Consider the following 17,113-nt stretch of genomic DNA (forward strand, 5'->3'; position numbering starts at 1 on the left):
GGCCCCACCAGCTCCCAGTTAGCCTGTTCACCATTGGGGTGTTACAAACAGGTGTTTGAAGAGTCGTTTTTGCCACTTTCACGCCTTTTTTGGAACGTACTGCAGCCACAAAATTCTAAGTGAATGACTATTTGCTTGACGTCAAGAACGTACTTACTTAACCTGTACCAAGTCACACGTAGGTGCCGCACTCCTTACACGTGACTGAGGAAGGGAAAAAAATACAAATAAAAGAGTGTTGTGTACCTTGCGTTCCCACAGACGCAATGACATGTGCCCCATATTATTCTTATTGCACCGATCACCACGCTGTGCGTGTGTGTGTCTGTTGTTTTTGTTTGATACTTTTTCTTTGTTTGGCAGCATGTCTACTCAACGCCGATTGGCTGTCGCCAACGAGGGATGGACCGGGACCACGTGGTCGATTAAATATGTAGGACGGAATGCGGTGGTGATTAGGCGATGCCCAGCTCTGCATTTTACACAACGTCCCAACTTCAATGGAATTGGGGTTGTGTATGTTGGCAATTGTGCACAAAAATTATTCCTCATTTATATTCAAGTTAAGATCATCTCCAACATGCAAAGGATTCAAATGTCAGACAAACCACTAAATATGGCTTCTTTATTCAATTTGCTTTGCTCAAAGCTGTTTTACATTTCATCAGACCCACTGAAACTCAAACTCCATACAAACAGATAAAACACACACACACACACACACCCACACACGTGCCCCCCCCACACACAGATTTATTCGCTTACTTATTGTTTTTTAATACTTTTCAGCCATTTCAATGTTTACCTCTGCACAATAAAACTACAACCTACTGCTGTTCGAGCTGTTTTACAATCTTTGCACAAAAAATATATATATTTAGACTGAACACGCAGATCTGACAAAAGACATTTGTTAACTGTTAGGGCCATATACAGCATTTGCAGCCGTCATCAAAGACAGTGCCAACACCACACTTCCTTAGGTAGGTTCTGCCCCCTGCGCACACATAAAAACTGTTTTTGTCGTCTGGGTTGGCGTATGTGCCATCAGGCTTATCTTTGCAGAAGCCACGTCCTGGGATGGGAAGTGTGGTCTTGGTAGATGGAGCAGTGGTGGTGCCACTAGGTTTTCGGGTTGTAGATGAGGCTGTTGCGACAGTAGTAGTAACAGGTTTGCGAGTTGTACTTGAGGCTGTTGCCGCAGTGGTAGTAACAGGTTTGGAGGTTGTGGGAATGATTGGTCTTGTGGTTGTTACACTAGGTTTCTCTGTTGTGGTTGATGGCATTGGTGGTATTTCTGTAAAAGGTGGAAAGAACAAGCATCGTAATTGAATTTCAATCATAGCAAAAATCATGCTGCTAGAATTCATTAGGCTAAGGAATATGACATTTAAAAGTCCTAAACGATTATTTCTTGGCTTTGAAAAATATACCATCAATAAGTTTTCGCAGATGGGCCAGCAAGGGATGGACGCCCTGTCCACAGAACTCTCCTTTGAAATCATCCAGATCCAACGCCCACACAAAGGCACCGCCAAACTTCATGTCCTTCAAGTATTGGACCTTTGGATTGAACAAGTTGGACAAGAAGTTATTAACAATGTAAAATATTGGGTACCCCATTTGTGTGCTGCAATGCTTCACCAACCTTAATCTCATAGCTTTTCTGGTTATCAAATCCAACCCACTCATTATTCTTGCTGGCATATGGAACCTTCTGGTCATCAATCCACTGAACAGTGGCCCCCTTTAGGAAGTTACAGATCTAAAGTGGGGAGAAAAACATTTCAATGTCTCAAGGGCCACTTCTGCACTCACATTTGTACTGATCAGGTTTTATTTTACCTCATAGTAGGACCAGAATCCAGCTTCGCGGGTGAAAGGACCAGCTGATGCAGCACCACTAGCTGGAGCTCCAACTCCAGTGTTTGCTGATGCCAGACGGAAAGTACGACCATAGGCAGCAAAACCCATCCTCAGTTTTTCCACCGGGGTACCTTGATCTCGCCAATACTTCATAGCATAGTCCTGAGACAGAAATAGCCAAAATATTTTCCCATGATTGTATTAAACCTGCCTTAAAACTTGACATGTAATAACCCAAATGGGACCATTATGACTTATCAGGGCTGTCAGACGTAACAGGGTAGTAGAATGACAAATTCTGTAAGAACTGGGATAAATTTGAAAAAATAACCTTTACTGACTCCTACATACTCTTATTAGAGTAAAGTAAGATCTTCAGATAGTGCCACAACTTACGGTGTTAAAGTAGATTAGGTCTCCACTGTCATGTGATCCACGGTAAAGAGGGCTGTTGTGCCCTGTGAATCGCTCCCAAGTTCCATGGAAATCATATGTCATCACATTGATGAAGTCCAGATACCTAAAGGGCATAGATACAGCAAAAAAAAATACTGCATTGAGATATCATGTGATGTCTTGCAGACACAGATTGAGTTGAAAAAAATATTGACGTACTTCGCGATCTGAGCAATCTCATAACCTGCATCGATCGTTCCCTTTCCTGCAGACACTGCAGCAGTCAACATGAGTTGAGATTTGCCAGTGGTCTTTGCTTCAGCTGCATAGGCTTCAACAAGTTCCTTTTAATGCATACATGTTTCATTATATTTTGTGTCATAAACGTTAAAAAAAAAAAAAAAAAATATATATATATATATATATATATATATATATATATATATATATATATATATATATATATATATATATATATATAGATAGATAGATAGATAGATAGATAGATAGATAGTGTATCACCTTGCAGAGTAAAGTAAACCTCTTCTTGTCTTCTGGGGGGCTTCCACGAGATCCGGGGTACTCCCAGTCCAAATCCAATCCATCAAATCCATGAGTCCTCAGAAACTTTATTGAAGATTGAATGAATTTCTGACGGTTGGCTGGAGTGGACACCATGATGGAGAACCTGAACAGATGTAAAAGTTTATTTATCTGTAAAAGTTTATTTGTCTGTCTATCTGCCTGCCAAATAGAGGTGGTCGAATAAAAGCAGAAGGACTTACTGAGGTGAGCCAAAGTTCCATCCTCCAACGGCAAGTAAGGTTTTCAGACTAGGGTTCCTTTAAAACAAACATTTTACAATCAAATCTACTGCAGACATGTATCTTAAGAGAAATTTATTAAACAGTATTTACTGTGTACAACATAGCCATACTTGCTCTTCAGACCATTGAAGGTTTTGTAAAGGGTCTCATCGTTCCACTCATAAGTAACCAGCTCATTTTTGTTGTTGATGATGGAGAAAGCATAAATCAGATGGGTGCACAGAAATGGCTCTACGTTTTGGGGCGTGTATTTTCCAGACCCGGGCCTGTACTGGGACCAGTTGGTGAAGTAACACACCATCTGGGAGGCAGTTGCTGGTGATTGAGAGGGACAATTTTTTTTTAGGAAAAGTTCATTTGTTTTTCAGATTTACTTTCCTCTAGTGCATTCATTTTGTATGGTAACATCAAAGAAGCAGTTTTTAATGAAATCAAAATTACCCAGTTGGCACATCAACAGGCACAGCCCTGAAGAAAAGATCAAATAAATTACTAAATGACAGTACAATCATTATTGAAGCATCAGTGTGGTGCATTATGATGAGTGTTTACCAGCTAGAATGGTGAACTTCGTCATCTTGACCCCAAAGCTGTGAATTTACTGTTTACAACACACAAGCAATCCTCTTAGACATATTTTTTTAATGAATACTTCTTCCTTTAATTATGCACAGCAATGCTTTAAGCATTTCTGGTGCAAAGGTCAAATGATATACAGTTTCTGCTGTTAAAATGTGAAAAATAACTTTATAATTTAAATTTCATTTTAAATCATCTAATTTGGTGTGTAACAAGTATATTCAGTAGTTTTCTGCTTGTCGAGTCCGAACTGGCACATTTGATTTTTAATTTTAACGTTTGACATGTTGTAACTATGCGTTTTACATGATGACCAGAAGTTAACATAACACTGAACACAGAAATGCCGCATGCATAGAGTCCATTTATCCATGTAAAAATATTTACATTTGCAAACAAATTCAAATTTTAATTTCCTGAACGGGCAATATTTCATGACTCCTTTCCAGGAATGTTGGTAATTAATTTCTAATTTCGTAACTAGTTTGTCTCAACCTCAATGGAAACTAAGGGTAGTATTTAAATTCCCATTGCAAACTTACCTTGGGATAGCAGAAGAACCCAAAGTTCATTAGTTCTGTAGCTGCTCTTATATACAGTGGAGGTGATATCAGTCCTCTCAAATCATCAAAGGCGGTGAGATAAACGGTGTTGTTGCTCACCCACATCGTCGTTACGGCTAATAACATGACCTGATCTGACAAATAATCTGGATAATCCTTAATGTTTGATGTGAGGTCAACTGGACAAACCAGTATGTTGTATTAAGGCAGTATAAGGCAGTAAATACATGTATATTTATTATAGGTCAATATGACAATTCATCATATTAGTACGAACATTATGTTGGGCGCAGGAGACTACAAAAAGCATATTATTCTCTATGTTATGTAATTCAGTACTATCTTGATTTGTCTTTTCTTTCAATTAAACAAGATGGTTATATTATGGTCATTACTGTCTGGTTATATTATCATTATTACTATTATTGTTATTATTATTGCAATTACTATTGTTCTTGTGCCATTATGTAAACCCATTTGCCCTTATTTCTAATAATAGGTGTACCAATCCGTATTAACAGAATCTTGTATAATCGAATAGTGAACTACGCTTAACAGCATTTATTAATACAGTATAGTAATCAGTAGTGGATATGGAAGTGTATTCCCTGTAGTTTCTATTATATATAATACTATTTCTTGTTATAGAATTAACGGAAAATTGGAATATATAATCTATATCGAAAATATCTTGTTGATGAAATGGAGATAAAAGTATACATATACTTCTTCCTACTCCTTTTTGAACATGTAATGTATGTCTGTCTTTTTTATGCACTTTAAATGACACTTCATTTTTTTGTTTTTCATTTTATTTATTATTTTGTTATATGTTTGAAATAAAGCGGAGAAAAAAAAAGATGTAATGTTCTTTTACTATCTGCCGTATTGTACTGCTGCAGTCTGCAGCATGTATGGCTTTACCATATCGTTTGTCCATTTCAGATTTGTCCTTTTCATTCATCATTGATACAATTTTGCACCGGACAGCGTCACAAGAAATGCTACACAAAAACTGAAATGCAATTGAGTTCATACTTTAGATGCTCAATAAGTTTACGAGTTAAGTTTTATGAGGTTACAGGATTCTCAGAAGATAGGCAGAGACGTTGAGTGTGCAGGTAATTTTGGTGCCTTGCTTTAGGGTACTTTGTGAGGTCGAAGCTCGTGAAACAGACTATAGTGCCAATCAATTTCACATTTCATTCTGTATAAAGAATGTCAAGTCCTGACAGTCACTGTTGCCCCTTATCAATTCTGTGGTGGTGAAATGGCATAAAAAGGAGTTAATAGTCCATTGCATTAATGAATGGCGCGCCACCAATGATAACGGATTGGAACATAAATAAATTATTAATCCTTACAATAGATAATATTGTTATGTAAGTCACTTTGTGTACGTCTTGTGTGGCATCTTGTGACGTGAAAAGGTTTTTTACTTGTCACGCTAACAACATGTACTGCACGGTATTCTGTGTCACTGTAAACAATTTACACTGTTGACATTTTAAGATGCTTACTTGCTAAATTTAATTTGGTATTTTCCCCCTCCTGAATTTATTTATCATCAAAATATACTTCATAAATAATGACTATGAATTGTTTTTTCCCCCACGTCTTTTTTATTGAAATTTTCAATATGTACTGTACATACTTTCAATACACATAAGACATATGATTAACGATAGCAGTACTCACACAGCAAAGTAAGCAAAAGCAGAACAGAACAAAACAACAAACAAACAAACAAAAACAGCCAAACAATTAAACTGAGTCAAACACAAAACCCACCCTGACACGGAAAAGAAGAACAATCAATTGTCTAGAATCTGTACATTCACATGACCGTCAAACAGCACTTGTATTATCAAGATATAACATAAGGGGTTGCCATATTGTCTCAAATTGTTGGAATCTGCCATTCACAATATGTCTTACCCTATCTAGATGCAGTGTATCAGTTAGGCCTTCCAGCCACATATTCAACATTGGTACCCTTGTACTTTTCCATTATAGAAGAATTTGTTCCTTTGCTATTGTATTATGAGCCCATATGAGACAAAGCATTGTTGGGGTTTGCTCAAAGTTTTAAAAGCCTCAGAGATCCCAAGGACTAGGATGAGTAGAGGATCCCATTCAATCCCAATCCCCATGACGTCAGACATGATTTGACATACACCAGGCCAGAAATTATGGATCTTTGGACAAGTTATAACACTATGAAGATGGGTTACAACAGAAACCCTGCATTTGTCACATGTGGGACAGGTATGAAGGGATGAATACTAACCTACCGGTAATCTGTCTTTTGTAAAATGAAGCATGTATATAATCTTAAATTGAATAAAACAAAGCCTCGAATTAATTATATTAATATTTTCGAGTGTCTTGGCCCATAAATCATTTGGGATATATTCACCAAGTTCTTTCCCCCATTTGCATTTGTGTAAATTAATTGGGGTAATACAAAGACAAAACAACAGTATGAACACACATTATTAATTTTGGCTCATTCGGTTGCAATTTCAGACAATCATCTATCGATGATTTGGTTTTAATCGTTAAGTCTTTCAAATGTGTACGTATATAATCTCTAATTTGTTAAACTAATACTCCCCAATCCAAATTTCTGCTGTAACTGAGAAAACAAATCAAGTACCCCTTCCGTGATGGTGGGGGTCAAAGTAGGGCTGCTCGATTAAGCGATTTTGAACCGTAACCGAATTTTCTGGATAAAACGATTTTAAAAACGTTCAAATCGGCACGTTTGATTTTTATATTTTTGGTGTATCCAAGCCACCGTAGTTTCCTCTGCATTTCCGCTTCCTCCCACGAGCGCGCAGTCCGAAACAACAACAAAAACAACAACATCCATGGCTACTGGCGATTCTGCTATTTGCTCAGGCAAGTGAGCATTTAGTTAATAAATCGGGCAAATATAGATCTGTAGTGTCGTGTGTGCCCCGCATGTACAATACAACCCGTGAGCAAGTAACTCAACGTCTGAAGGGTGTCCCTTTTTTTCTCCTCTACAACGGACCTCTGGTCATGACTATGCATCTGTACTTAAGCTTGACAGTGCATTGTGTTATTGAGTGACAGTTTTGCACTAATCATTGATTTATGTTTAAGTAAGACCAGGAAGAAAGGTGGAAGGCTAGTCACTAGCTGGATGGCAAAATGACTTGCTGACAGACTGTTTGGTTTACAGACTTGACTGTTTACCTTCTCTCATGTTGATGATTTCGTTTCAGATGGTATATGCACTTTCTTCTTTCATTATTGGTTTGATTAAGAACAGATCTGAAATCTATTGTGTAAGTAAAATGCTGTTAATCCCAATGGATTGTTCTGTGTGTATTAAGTTAAGTTGACTGGCATTTGGAGTTCAAAGAAAGAAAAATTAAGTTTAAATAAAAGACATTCAAAATACTTCATTTTTCATTATTTTTTATTTTACAAAGAAATCGTAATCGTAATCGTAAATCGTGTTTGAGAGAAAATAATCAGGATTTTTTTGTTAGGCAAAATCGGACAGCACTAGGTCAAAGTATTTAACCAGAAAGTGAATGTTTTGATTGCTGAAGCCCAGTGATATAGTAAAAAGTTAGGAAGTGCCAGTCCCCCAGTGTTCTCTGATTTGCAAAGATAGTTTTTGCTTATTCTAGTTTTTTTGTATGACCATAAAAAAAAAAGGATTTATTACAGAGTCCAACTGTTTAAAGAATGCCGTCTTCCGGGACAGACTGCCCAGCTCTGCAAACCACCATTGGATAGGCTGCCCTGCTAAAGATGCAGAATGCCGTAAAAGAAAAGGACATTTTTTAAGGCCTAAAAATGCCGGTCAGCTGGTACCATCAATGACATCACAGATTAATCTACAGAATGTGACTCTGACCACACCTTTCTTGGAGAGATGGCTATCGACAAAGACTGTTGAAAATGAATTTACAGAACAACTCGAATTAAACAGAAAGAATTTAAATGAGATAATCCAAGGTACAACATGTGTTGAACCTCTAGAGGGCAGACTATGTTTGTGAGTACAATGTTACTGCAGGGAACGCACATTGCAGAGTTGTTGCAGGCAGTTAAAGGCGCCATGGTATCGCAGAGGAGAACAGTGGTCTTTCTTTTTAAAAGAACCCAATACAACAACAGTCAGTTGGTACGTGAAACGGTTAAGGGACGGACAAAACCCCACTTTTGGCCTTGCTTAGTCTGTCCTTTATAATTCAATACCAGACATTTTTAGACTCTCTTTTACGCTAACGTTTGAAAAAAATATAAAAATATATAAATAAATTCCTAGGATTGAATGGCTGGACTGTGAAAAGACATGAATATGTCTTAAGGAGTGAATGAGTCAAAACTCCTCATCCCCCTTCCCCAAAATGAGCGTCCATCCATCCGACCCTGGGATGCAATGCCCATCTATATGTATATATGAGTTGGAGCTAATAAAATTGTGAATCTACATAATATATATACAGGGAACCGAGGTCACTAATTGTTGAGGTTTTGTAGGTGGAATTTGTTTCTATTCTTACTTGATGTACAGCTTTAGCTGTGCAACAGTCTGGGGTCTCCGTTGTCATGTTTTACGCTTTATAATGCGCCACGCATTTTTTTCAATGGGAGACAGGTCTGGACTGCAGGCTGTCCAGTCTACTCTTTTACTACGAATTCACTCCGTTGTAACACATGCAGAATCTGGTTTGGCATTGTCTGGTTGAAATGAGCAGGGCCGTCCATGATAAAGACGTTGCTTGGATTGTGCTGGCTTTTGAACTTTGTGTCCACAACAGTCCAGATGGTTCTTTTCCTCTTTGGCCTGGAGGACACGAGGTTGACAATTTTTAAAAACAATTTGAAATGTGGACTCGTCAGTCGTCAGACCACAGAACACTTTTCATCAGTCCATCTTAGATGAGCTCGGGCCCAGAGAAGCCAGCGGTGAATCTGGGTCTTGTTTATAAGTGGCTTTTGCTTTGCATAGTAGTTTTAAGTTGAAGTCATGGATGGATGTAGCGCTGAACTGTATTTACTGACATTGGTTTTCTGAAGTGTTCCTGAGCTCATGTGGTGATATCCTTTACACATTGATGTCGGTTTTTGATGCAGTGCCGCTTATATGAAGTGATTTCACCGGATTCTCTCAACCTGTCATGTCATCTTCCAAGCCATTTATCCTGTACAGGGTCGCGGGGAGGTGCTGGAGCCTATCCCAGCCGACAATAGGCGAAAGGCAGACTACACCCCGAACTGGTCGTCAGCCAGTCGCAGGGTACACACATAGACACCATCACTGAGCGGAAACCGATCCCACGCTGCCTGCACACAACTCAGGCATGTGTACCACTACACCATCACTTCTCTCAACCTTTTGATGATATAATGGACCGTAGATGATGAAATCCCTAAATTAATTGCAATTGTACGTTAAGAAACATTGTCCTTATACTATTTTCTCACACAGTTGAGGTGGACCTCGCCCCATCTTTGCTTGTTTATGACTGAGCAGATCAGGGATCTCCTTTTATACCCAATCATGGCCCCACCAGCTCCCAGTTAGCCTATTCACCTGTGGGATATTCCACTGTGGGATGTTCCAAACAGGTGTTTGATGAGCATCCCTCAACTCTGTCTTTTTTGCCACCTGTCCCAATTTTTTGTAACGTATTGCAGCCATCAAATTTTAAGTTAATATTATTTGCGATAAACAAATTTTATCATTTTGAAAATTAAATATTGTGTCTGAATTCAATTATATATAGGTTGAACACAATTTCTAAATCATTGTATTCTATTTTTATTTACATTTTACACAACGTCCCAACTTCAATGGAATTGGGGTTGAGTATATTGGAGATACAAGCACAAAATTAGTCTTCATTTTATATTCAAGAAAGATCATTTCCAACATGCAAAGGAGTCAATGTCAAACAAACCACTAACTATGGCTTCTTTATGGTCAATTTCAGTCACATTGCTCAATGCTGTTTTGTGAAGATTTCATCAGCCCACTGAAACACACTCTAGTCTATACAAACAGATAAATCACACACACACACACACACACACACACACACACACACGCACCCACGCACGCACACCCCCACACACCCACACACACACACACCCATTGGCAGGCGCACGTATTTCCATCGGCGGGCCCCGGGAAGCTCTTTAAGGAGCGAGCTGCGTCCGAGGATGCGTGGACGACAGCACAGCCGAAGCTTGGTACAGGCGATGATCGGTGGCAAGCAGGAGTCAATGCAGTCCCGAATGCGCCACAGCGGAGGACATCCGGGAGCGAGCAGTGGACAAAGCGTGCATCTCACAGTTAAAATTTTTCTTGAACATAATGGCATGGAGGTTTTCCAGTCAGGTTTCAAGATGATGCATAACACAGAGCCCCGTTAAGTGTTTTTAATGACATCCTCTTGGCAAATGACACTGGAGACTATGTTATGTCTTGTTGGATTTGACTGCAGCATTCGATACGGTATTCTTTTGACTCGCTTGCAACACCAAGTAGGCATTAGTGGATGCGCTCTAGAGTGGTTTGGATCCTATTTGGCTGACAGGACTTATTCTGGTAGCCTAGGTTCCTCTGAGTCCCGCTCTACCCCTCTATCGTATGGTGTTCCACAGGGTTCTGTTTTGGGGCCCTTACTGTTGTCATTGTTTTTTGCTGCCCCTGGGTTCCATCCTTCGAAAACACGATATTTCCTTCCACTGCTATGCGGATGACTGTCAAATCTATGTCCTGCTGAGCAAAAAAGACGCTTTCTCCTTAAGACCATGTTTGTCCTGTCTACATCAAAACCTGGATGTCATTAAATTTCAATCAAAAGAAAACAGAAGTTACAGTGTTCAGTCCCACCCTTTTGACCTAGGCCCCTTGGCTTCATATCTGAAGCCAACAGTCTCGATCTTCGGTTTTAAATTGCACAGTCATCTTAAATTGGACCGGCAAATCAGTGCTGTTGTTAGATCCAGCTTCTTTCATCTTAGGCTAAGGTAAAGCCCCTCCTTTCTCAACAGCACTTAGAAACAGTAATCCATGCCTTTGTTACATCTCGGCTAGATTACTGTAATGCACTTTATTTTGGAGTCAGCCAGTCCTCCTTCAAGCGTCTCCAGTTGGTCCAAAATGCTGCTGCTCACCTCCTAACTGGAGCTCAGAAGACGGAGCACATAACCTCAATTCCGGCCTCCCTTCATGGCTCCCAGTGCATTTTAGAGTTCATTTTAAGATGCTTCTATTTGTCTACAAATCTTTGAATGGCCTCGCCCCAGCGTACCTTTCTGAGCTCCTCCACCGCTACACACATTCCTCACGGTGCCTCAGGTCTGCGAACCAGGCGCTAGTGGAGGTGCCGAGGACTAAGCAGAGCCTCGGAGGGATCAGCCCTTTTCTGTTGCCGTTCCTTCCAGAATGATCTTCCATTAAATCTTAGGCAAGCCCCCTCTCTGTGCATTTTTAAAACTCGTTTGAAGTCACATTTGTATTCTTTGGCTTTTGACCCGATGTGAGACTGACACTTTTCTGCTGTTTTCTGGTGAATATTGTGTATAAGTATCATTAATTTGTGTTTTGAATTTATTGCTTTCACTGTCTTTGTTGTTGTATTGTTGCTATGATTGATTGATTGATTGATTGATGGATTGATTGATTGATATCTACTGTATACCGCAAATTCAGATTTGGCTAAAATACAATTTCAAATATCACACACAGCCCACCAAATGAGCTTGCAACATTCAATCACAGCCTGTTGCTTGTCTCGCTAAGTACCTAGCCATAGCAAACATGTACAATGTACTGTTAGATAGTGAATTACATACATACATTACTAGGTATTACATACTGTATGGCAATCAATTAAACTCATTGTAGTGACTACAACGTTTTGATCCTATTTGTGTAGCACTCTTGAGCCTTGCTGGGTAAATTACTTCAGACGCTTGAAAAGATGAATGTCCAGATGAGTGTTGAGATTAGAATACATTGACTTAAATGTGCTGTTGTATGCCATCAAAATACTAAAGAAAAGAAAAGTCAAAAACCTCTAGTTGAAAATAAACAAAACAGCCAAGTGTCAAACAATTCCAATAGTGTTCCAAATCAAGCCAATTAGTCAAGTCTAGTCAAATCAAGTCAAGTCAAGGTCTAAAGACTGTGTGCTTACCAGCCAAAAACCACCTGCTGCTAGGCCGGGTACTTCCTTTTAAAGGTAAAGGACCTCCTCACCTCTAGAGGGAGCACACTAAACAGAAATTCTTACACAGAACAAATGAGAACTTTGTCAAACAAAATACAGTGATCCCTCATTCATCGCGGTTAATGGGGGTACAGAACCCGCCGCGATAAGTGAAACCCGCAAAGTAGAGTTGGACGTATGATTTGGATTATTTTTTTATATGATATTTATTGTACAGTTTTATTTTGGGGGATTTGCGCCTCTGTTACACTGTTGCGAACCCCAACATGGTTCCCACACTTCTAAATACTTGTTAAACAATCAATTTAACTATAAAAATGCTAAATGAAGAATATAAATACCAAGCTTGCAGGCTGTGATCAGAATTGAGCTTTTACCGACCGCGGCACCTGACGAGCACGACGGAACGTTCGCTAAAAACTACGTTAACGTTTTAATTCTTATCATAAAATGGACTTACCTTAACTAGAATGCCATAGTGTAATTTATCCAATCCTGCACTTTAAAATGCTTGTCGCCGTCGTGAAAAGTGACAGTAAAAGCGGCCGCTTCTTCTTCCCTCATTCTTTTTCACCTGCTTTTTCTTCTTCTTCTCCTCCTACTTCATTTCAAAAACGAAGAAGAAGCATGGCCGCCGGGGGGGACCATGCATTAATTTTATCCTTGCACAACAACATCAATAAAGTCCTTTGGATAAAATGTAACGTGGGATTGTAGTTACGGTAAACTGTTTTAAGGCAACCTAAGACAAAAGTAACAAACACTTTCACACTTTATTTGGCGACGTCTTAAGTCGTCCGTGCCGCTGGCCGGTCGGGACCTGCGCTCACGAATTATAAACAGAGCTCATGTACTGTACTATCCGATTTTTACAAAACCTTATCAGAGCAAACACATCATTTAAAAAATGGAGGAGAAAGTATCCAGCTTGACTCTGACTAAATCAACGGCACATTTGAATAGTGGACGAGACGAAGCGAGAGGCTGCGATGGCGTGCACCGAATCAACTCACGTACAGTACAGTGTGTGGAAAAAGTAAACCCACTTGTGCTCTTGATGGTTGATCTTGCGCTGGGAACCAGTCACCGCCTTTTATGAGTGCCTGCGGGTATGTACAAAGCCTCGGAGTCAACTCATATCTTTGAAACAATGTGTCTTTCTGCAATATAGCTCCCGATTTGGCTGTGCTGAAAAATACGCAATGCACTGAGGGCGCGAAAGTTGAAGCGCGAAGTAGCGAGGGATCACTGAGAAATTGGCTCCTACACTCATATTATAACATTTGTCTGAAGTCCAAGTCTCACACCCTCGACACCCTTGATAATAAACTTTCATCTTACCTATGCTTTTTCAAGCTTGAGGGCAAAAGCTTTTTGAAAGCTTTTAGGTGGTGGCACTTCGGTTCGCATACTTTGCAGCACATTTGAAATGAGTTATTTTAGAATAATTCCTCCAAGTGCAACCAGGGATAGGAGATGGTTGTCTGGCTTTTCTGGCAATGAACCTCCACATTGCTGCTACTCGGTTGGGACACAGACAGTCGAACATCTTACCGGCAAAGTGAAACGTCTGCGCTAGTTTGAGTGTGGCGAGTTCTCACAGTTTTTTTAATTTGTGTCACTCGCAGGTGCAATGCATTGCGTACAAACCAATAGAGTGTCGAAATGGTATATGTTTATATTTATCATCCAACCACAATCAAAATCACTCGATCTATCCTAGTGTGATTTACCCGAATTGGTGTTTTGAACAATGATAAACTGGAATTAATGCAATCCAAAATGTAATAGGAACAGGGCTTTCTTTGTGTGTAAGGATTTGAAAGTACATATATTTGCGTAAAAATGTAAGGAGTACAAAGTAGGCTGAAAAATAACTGCTCCACTAAAGTACCCAAATTTTGGTAACAAAGTATATTTACCTTGTTACTTGACAAGTCTGGACTTGCTGTTGACTTTTAATCGCACAAACAAAAAGGAGCAACAATTTAAACACTCTTCCAATTTTTCTCCTCTTTTTTTCCCCTTTTCTGTGGTCTGGATATCTTTGGTAACTTTGACATGTTCGCACAATTTTCTGGGACCACATCAATACATTTGCTCTGTTTACCATTGGGGACAATTATGGATACATGAGCAGTTTTATGTTATGAAATAAGTACCAGATAAGGCTAAATAATGAGGTTACACAACAATGCATTACATGCAGTATTCATTGCACGTCAAATTAAAGTGTGCGCTATTGACTGTTCCACCAGCGTACGGAACAGGAATAAATAACAGAATGCAGTAGTTTGATTAGAGTGCAAAAGAGCTGCCTGGTGACACCCACACTGGCAGGTTTTTAGCACTAGAACAACAAGGGCCGTCATTTTGACGCTTCTTAAACTTCGATGTGATGTGTTATTAATCTGTTTACAGATGTAGCAAGTGGCACCTCAAGAGGTCGCTGTAGTGTAGCCCTTGGTCAAATCAGGTTTAACGGATCAATTCACTATTTTGGACCTTAGGCTCCATTTGCAGTTGGAAAGAAATGATACATTTGGGAGGTGTTTCTGTGGTAGTGTAGCAGTCTAGAGCATTACAGTCAATGCAAGCGCTGCACCTAGGCCAGGAATCAAGGAGATGAGTCTGGCTGGATCCCCATAGAATTGGGATTTGCCTACTGGTTTTGGTTACTTTAACTTGTCTTAAATTGAAACTAAATTGGGCAATAATCTGAAAAACGTAAAAAAGAAAGAAAAGACCAAACGTTGCATGGCCTTTACCAAACATTTGATAGACTATAAATGGTGTGTTGGATCCATACTAGTCAACTCAATCCTTTCCAATTTTTTTTTAAGTTAGGTGATGACAGAATGTCAAGTCAAAGTCAAGTCAAATTTATTTATATAGCCCTTAATCACAGGAAAGTCTCAAAGGGCTTCCCATGCCGACAGCATATACACGACATCCCCCCAGATTGTGAATCCTTGTGAATGTTGTTGTTGTTGTTTGAAATACTTGTGAAGTTGAAACAAAATTGTTTTTGAAAAACGTATGTTAATAAATATTTTTTTTAATATATTTTCTCCTCCAATCTCATGTTTGGCAAAATGTGTACCTTTGAGGGTCCAATGGCTCGTCACTGGGGCAGTGCCCTCAAAGGTACACCATTGTACCTCCTAAACAGCCTTAACCCTCCTGACGTATCTGCCATTTTTTTGGCTCTTTGATGTCTTTCATGTGTTAACATCAAAGAAAAAGCATAGAAAGAAACACTCCACGGAGCTGAAATTTCACACAGGATGTTAAAATACATCAAGGTTCAAAATGGCACCAAGCTGTAATCTCTACACCACTGCATTTGGGAGTACACATTTTTAGCCCTTTATTCACGCAAATGTCAATTTTTTGGCACATTGACTCCCATTATAAACACAAATTTTCAATACACTGTAAACCTGATGTTTTGTAATGCATTTCCCGCGATAACCGAATAAATCCCTTCACAGGCGTCTGAATTACATGGGGAAAAATACATTTGTGAGTTTACGCCTCTAAACCACCAGGTGGCACTAGAGACTAATTAATGATTTTCCTGGTTCAAGTATGGGCTCTTCATTGAAGTCACTATGGCTGCATGTTAAAAAAAAATCCATAAAAATTGCTTACATTGCCAGAGGAGGTGTGTGTGTGCGCGCGCGCGCACATTGAAAGTACACGTGCGTGCGCGTGCACGCGTGCTACACGTCAATGCGCGTTTCCCACGATTTTTTGCACGCTTTCCTTGCGCGCCTTGAGTTATGCATGCATATAATGCAAGCGCGCGTGCAGGTAGGTGCACGCGTATGCGTGCACGCGCGTGATTGTGCGCGCGTGCTCGCGAGCATCGCAGTGCTTTGGCTGGACGCATTGCATTGCAGTGCAAATGTTATTTGAAATCCAACACTTTCATTGGTCGAGAGTCTTCACGTGTGGGAAAATTGCTCTTGTTGTTTGAATCTCAACTCTTGAGTTTGAATTTTTTTTGTCCTCCTATTGGATCAAATCATTTCCATGTCAGTATATATGTTGGACTGCTCATCTTACGTTACTTCTCGGAACTGACACTCAGCGAGGGCGAGGTATTACTCACTCGAGGAAGCTCGGCGCTCGATTATGGAGGGAGGAAGAAGTTGATCTATGCTTCGAAGATGTCCCCAATTGCGGAGCTTTGGTCAAAGTGGAACAGCCGGCTGCAAAAAATGTTCAACCTCGGCCGGGACGTTTGCGTGGATGAGCAGCTTGTTTCATTTCGGGGCCGCTGCTCATTCAAGCAGTACATGCCCTCCAAACCGGCGAAATACGGATTGAAGATTTGGACACTGCATGTGTGACGCCGCCACGTCGTATGCATGGAAGCTGGAGAACAATACCGGGAAGGCATGCAGCGGGAGACCAACGTGGCCATGCGCAGATTTGGAGGGTCACACTGTGCTAGTTTGTTCAGTAGTTGTTTGTTGTTTTATTCAAATCAATTCTGTTGATTTAAATATTTTCATAGTTGGGTTGTGACTTTGACATTTTCAAGGTTCTAATTACCGTGTATAACATTTTCCACTCTGATATACACACGATATACAATATAGGACATATGTCAAGTTACGGTCATAACACTATGTTACTTTTG

General features: G+C 39.8%; 1 protein-coding gene and 1 long non-coding RNA gene across 3 annotated transcripts; both read right to left on the reverse strand.

Annotated features, from left to right (window-relative positions):
- Positions 1–920: 920 nt before the first annotated feature.
- On the reverse strand, positions 921–3,666 carry LOC147141638 (acidic mammalian chitinase-like). Of its 2 annotated transcripts, none has more exons than XM_086040325.1 (12): positions 3,642–3,666; positions 3,531–3,557; positions 3,200–3,404; positions 3,048–3,104; positions 2,785–2,950; positions 2,482–2,606; positions 2,263–2,386; positions 1,846–2,028; positions 1,649–1,765; positions 1,434–1,563; positions 1,259–1,297; positions 921–1,147 (listed from the first exon to the last, which is right to left on the reverse strand). In XM_086040325.1, exons 1-12 carry the CDS (start codon positions 3,664–3,666, stop codon positions 921–923), a joined length of 1,425 nt encoding a protein of 474 aa, XP_085896451.1. The 2 variants fall into 2 exon arrangements, with proteins under 2 accessions (XP_085896451.1, XP_085896452.1); XM_086040326.1 differs by having other exon boundaries at positions 921–1,094; positions 1,215–1,297.
- A 9,318-nt stretch (positions 3,667–12,984) lies between these two features.
- On the reverse strand, positions 12,985–16,602 carry LOC147141639 (uncharacterized). Its single transcript, XR_015088021.1, has 3 exons — positions 16,580–16,602; positions 13,509–13,565; positions 12,985–13,063 (listed from the first exon to the last, which is right to left on the reverse strand). It is a non-coding gene; the product is annotated as an uncharacterized LOC147141639 (long non-coding RNA).
- Positions 16,603–17,113: the final 511 nt, after the last annotated feature.

The sequence above is a fragment of the Filicampus tigris genome, chromosome 9 (assembly GCF_054856515.1).
Source record: "Filicampus tigris isolate MCC_2025a chromosome 9, RoL_Ftig_1.0, whole genome shotgun sequence".
NCBI lineage: Eukaryota > Metazoa > Chordata > Actinopteri > Syngnathiformes > Syngnathidae > Filicampus > Filicampus tigris.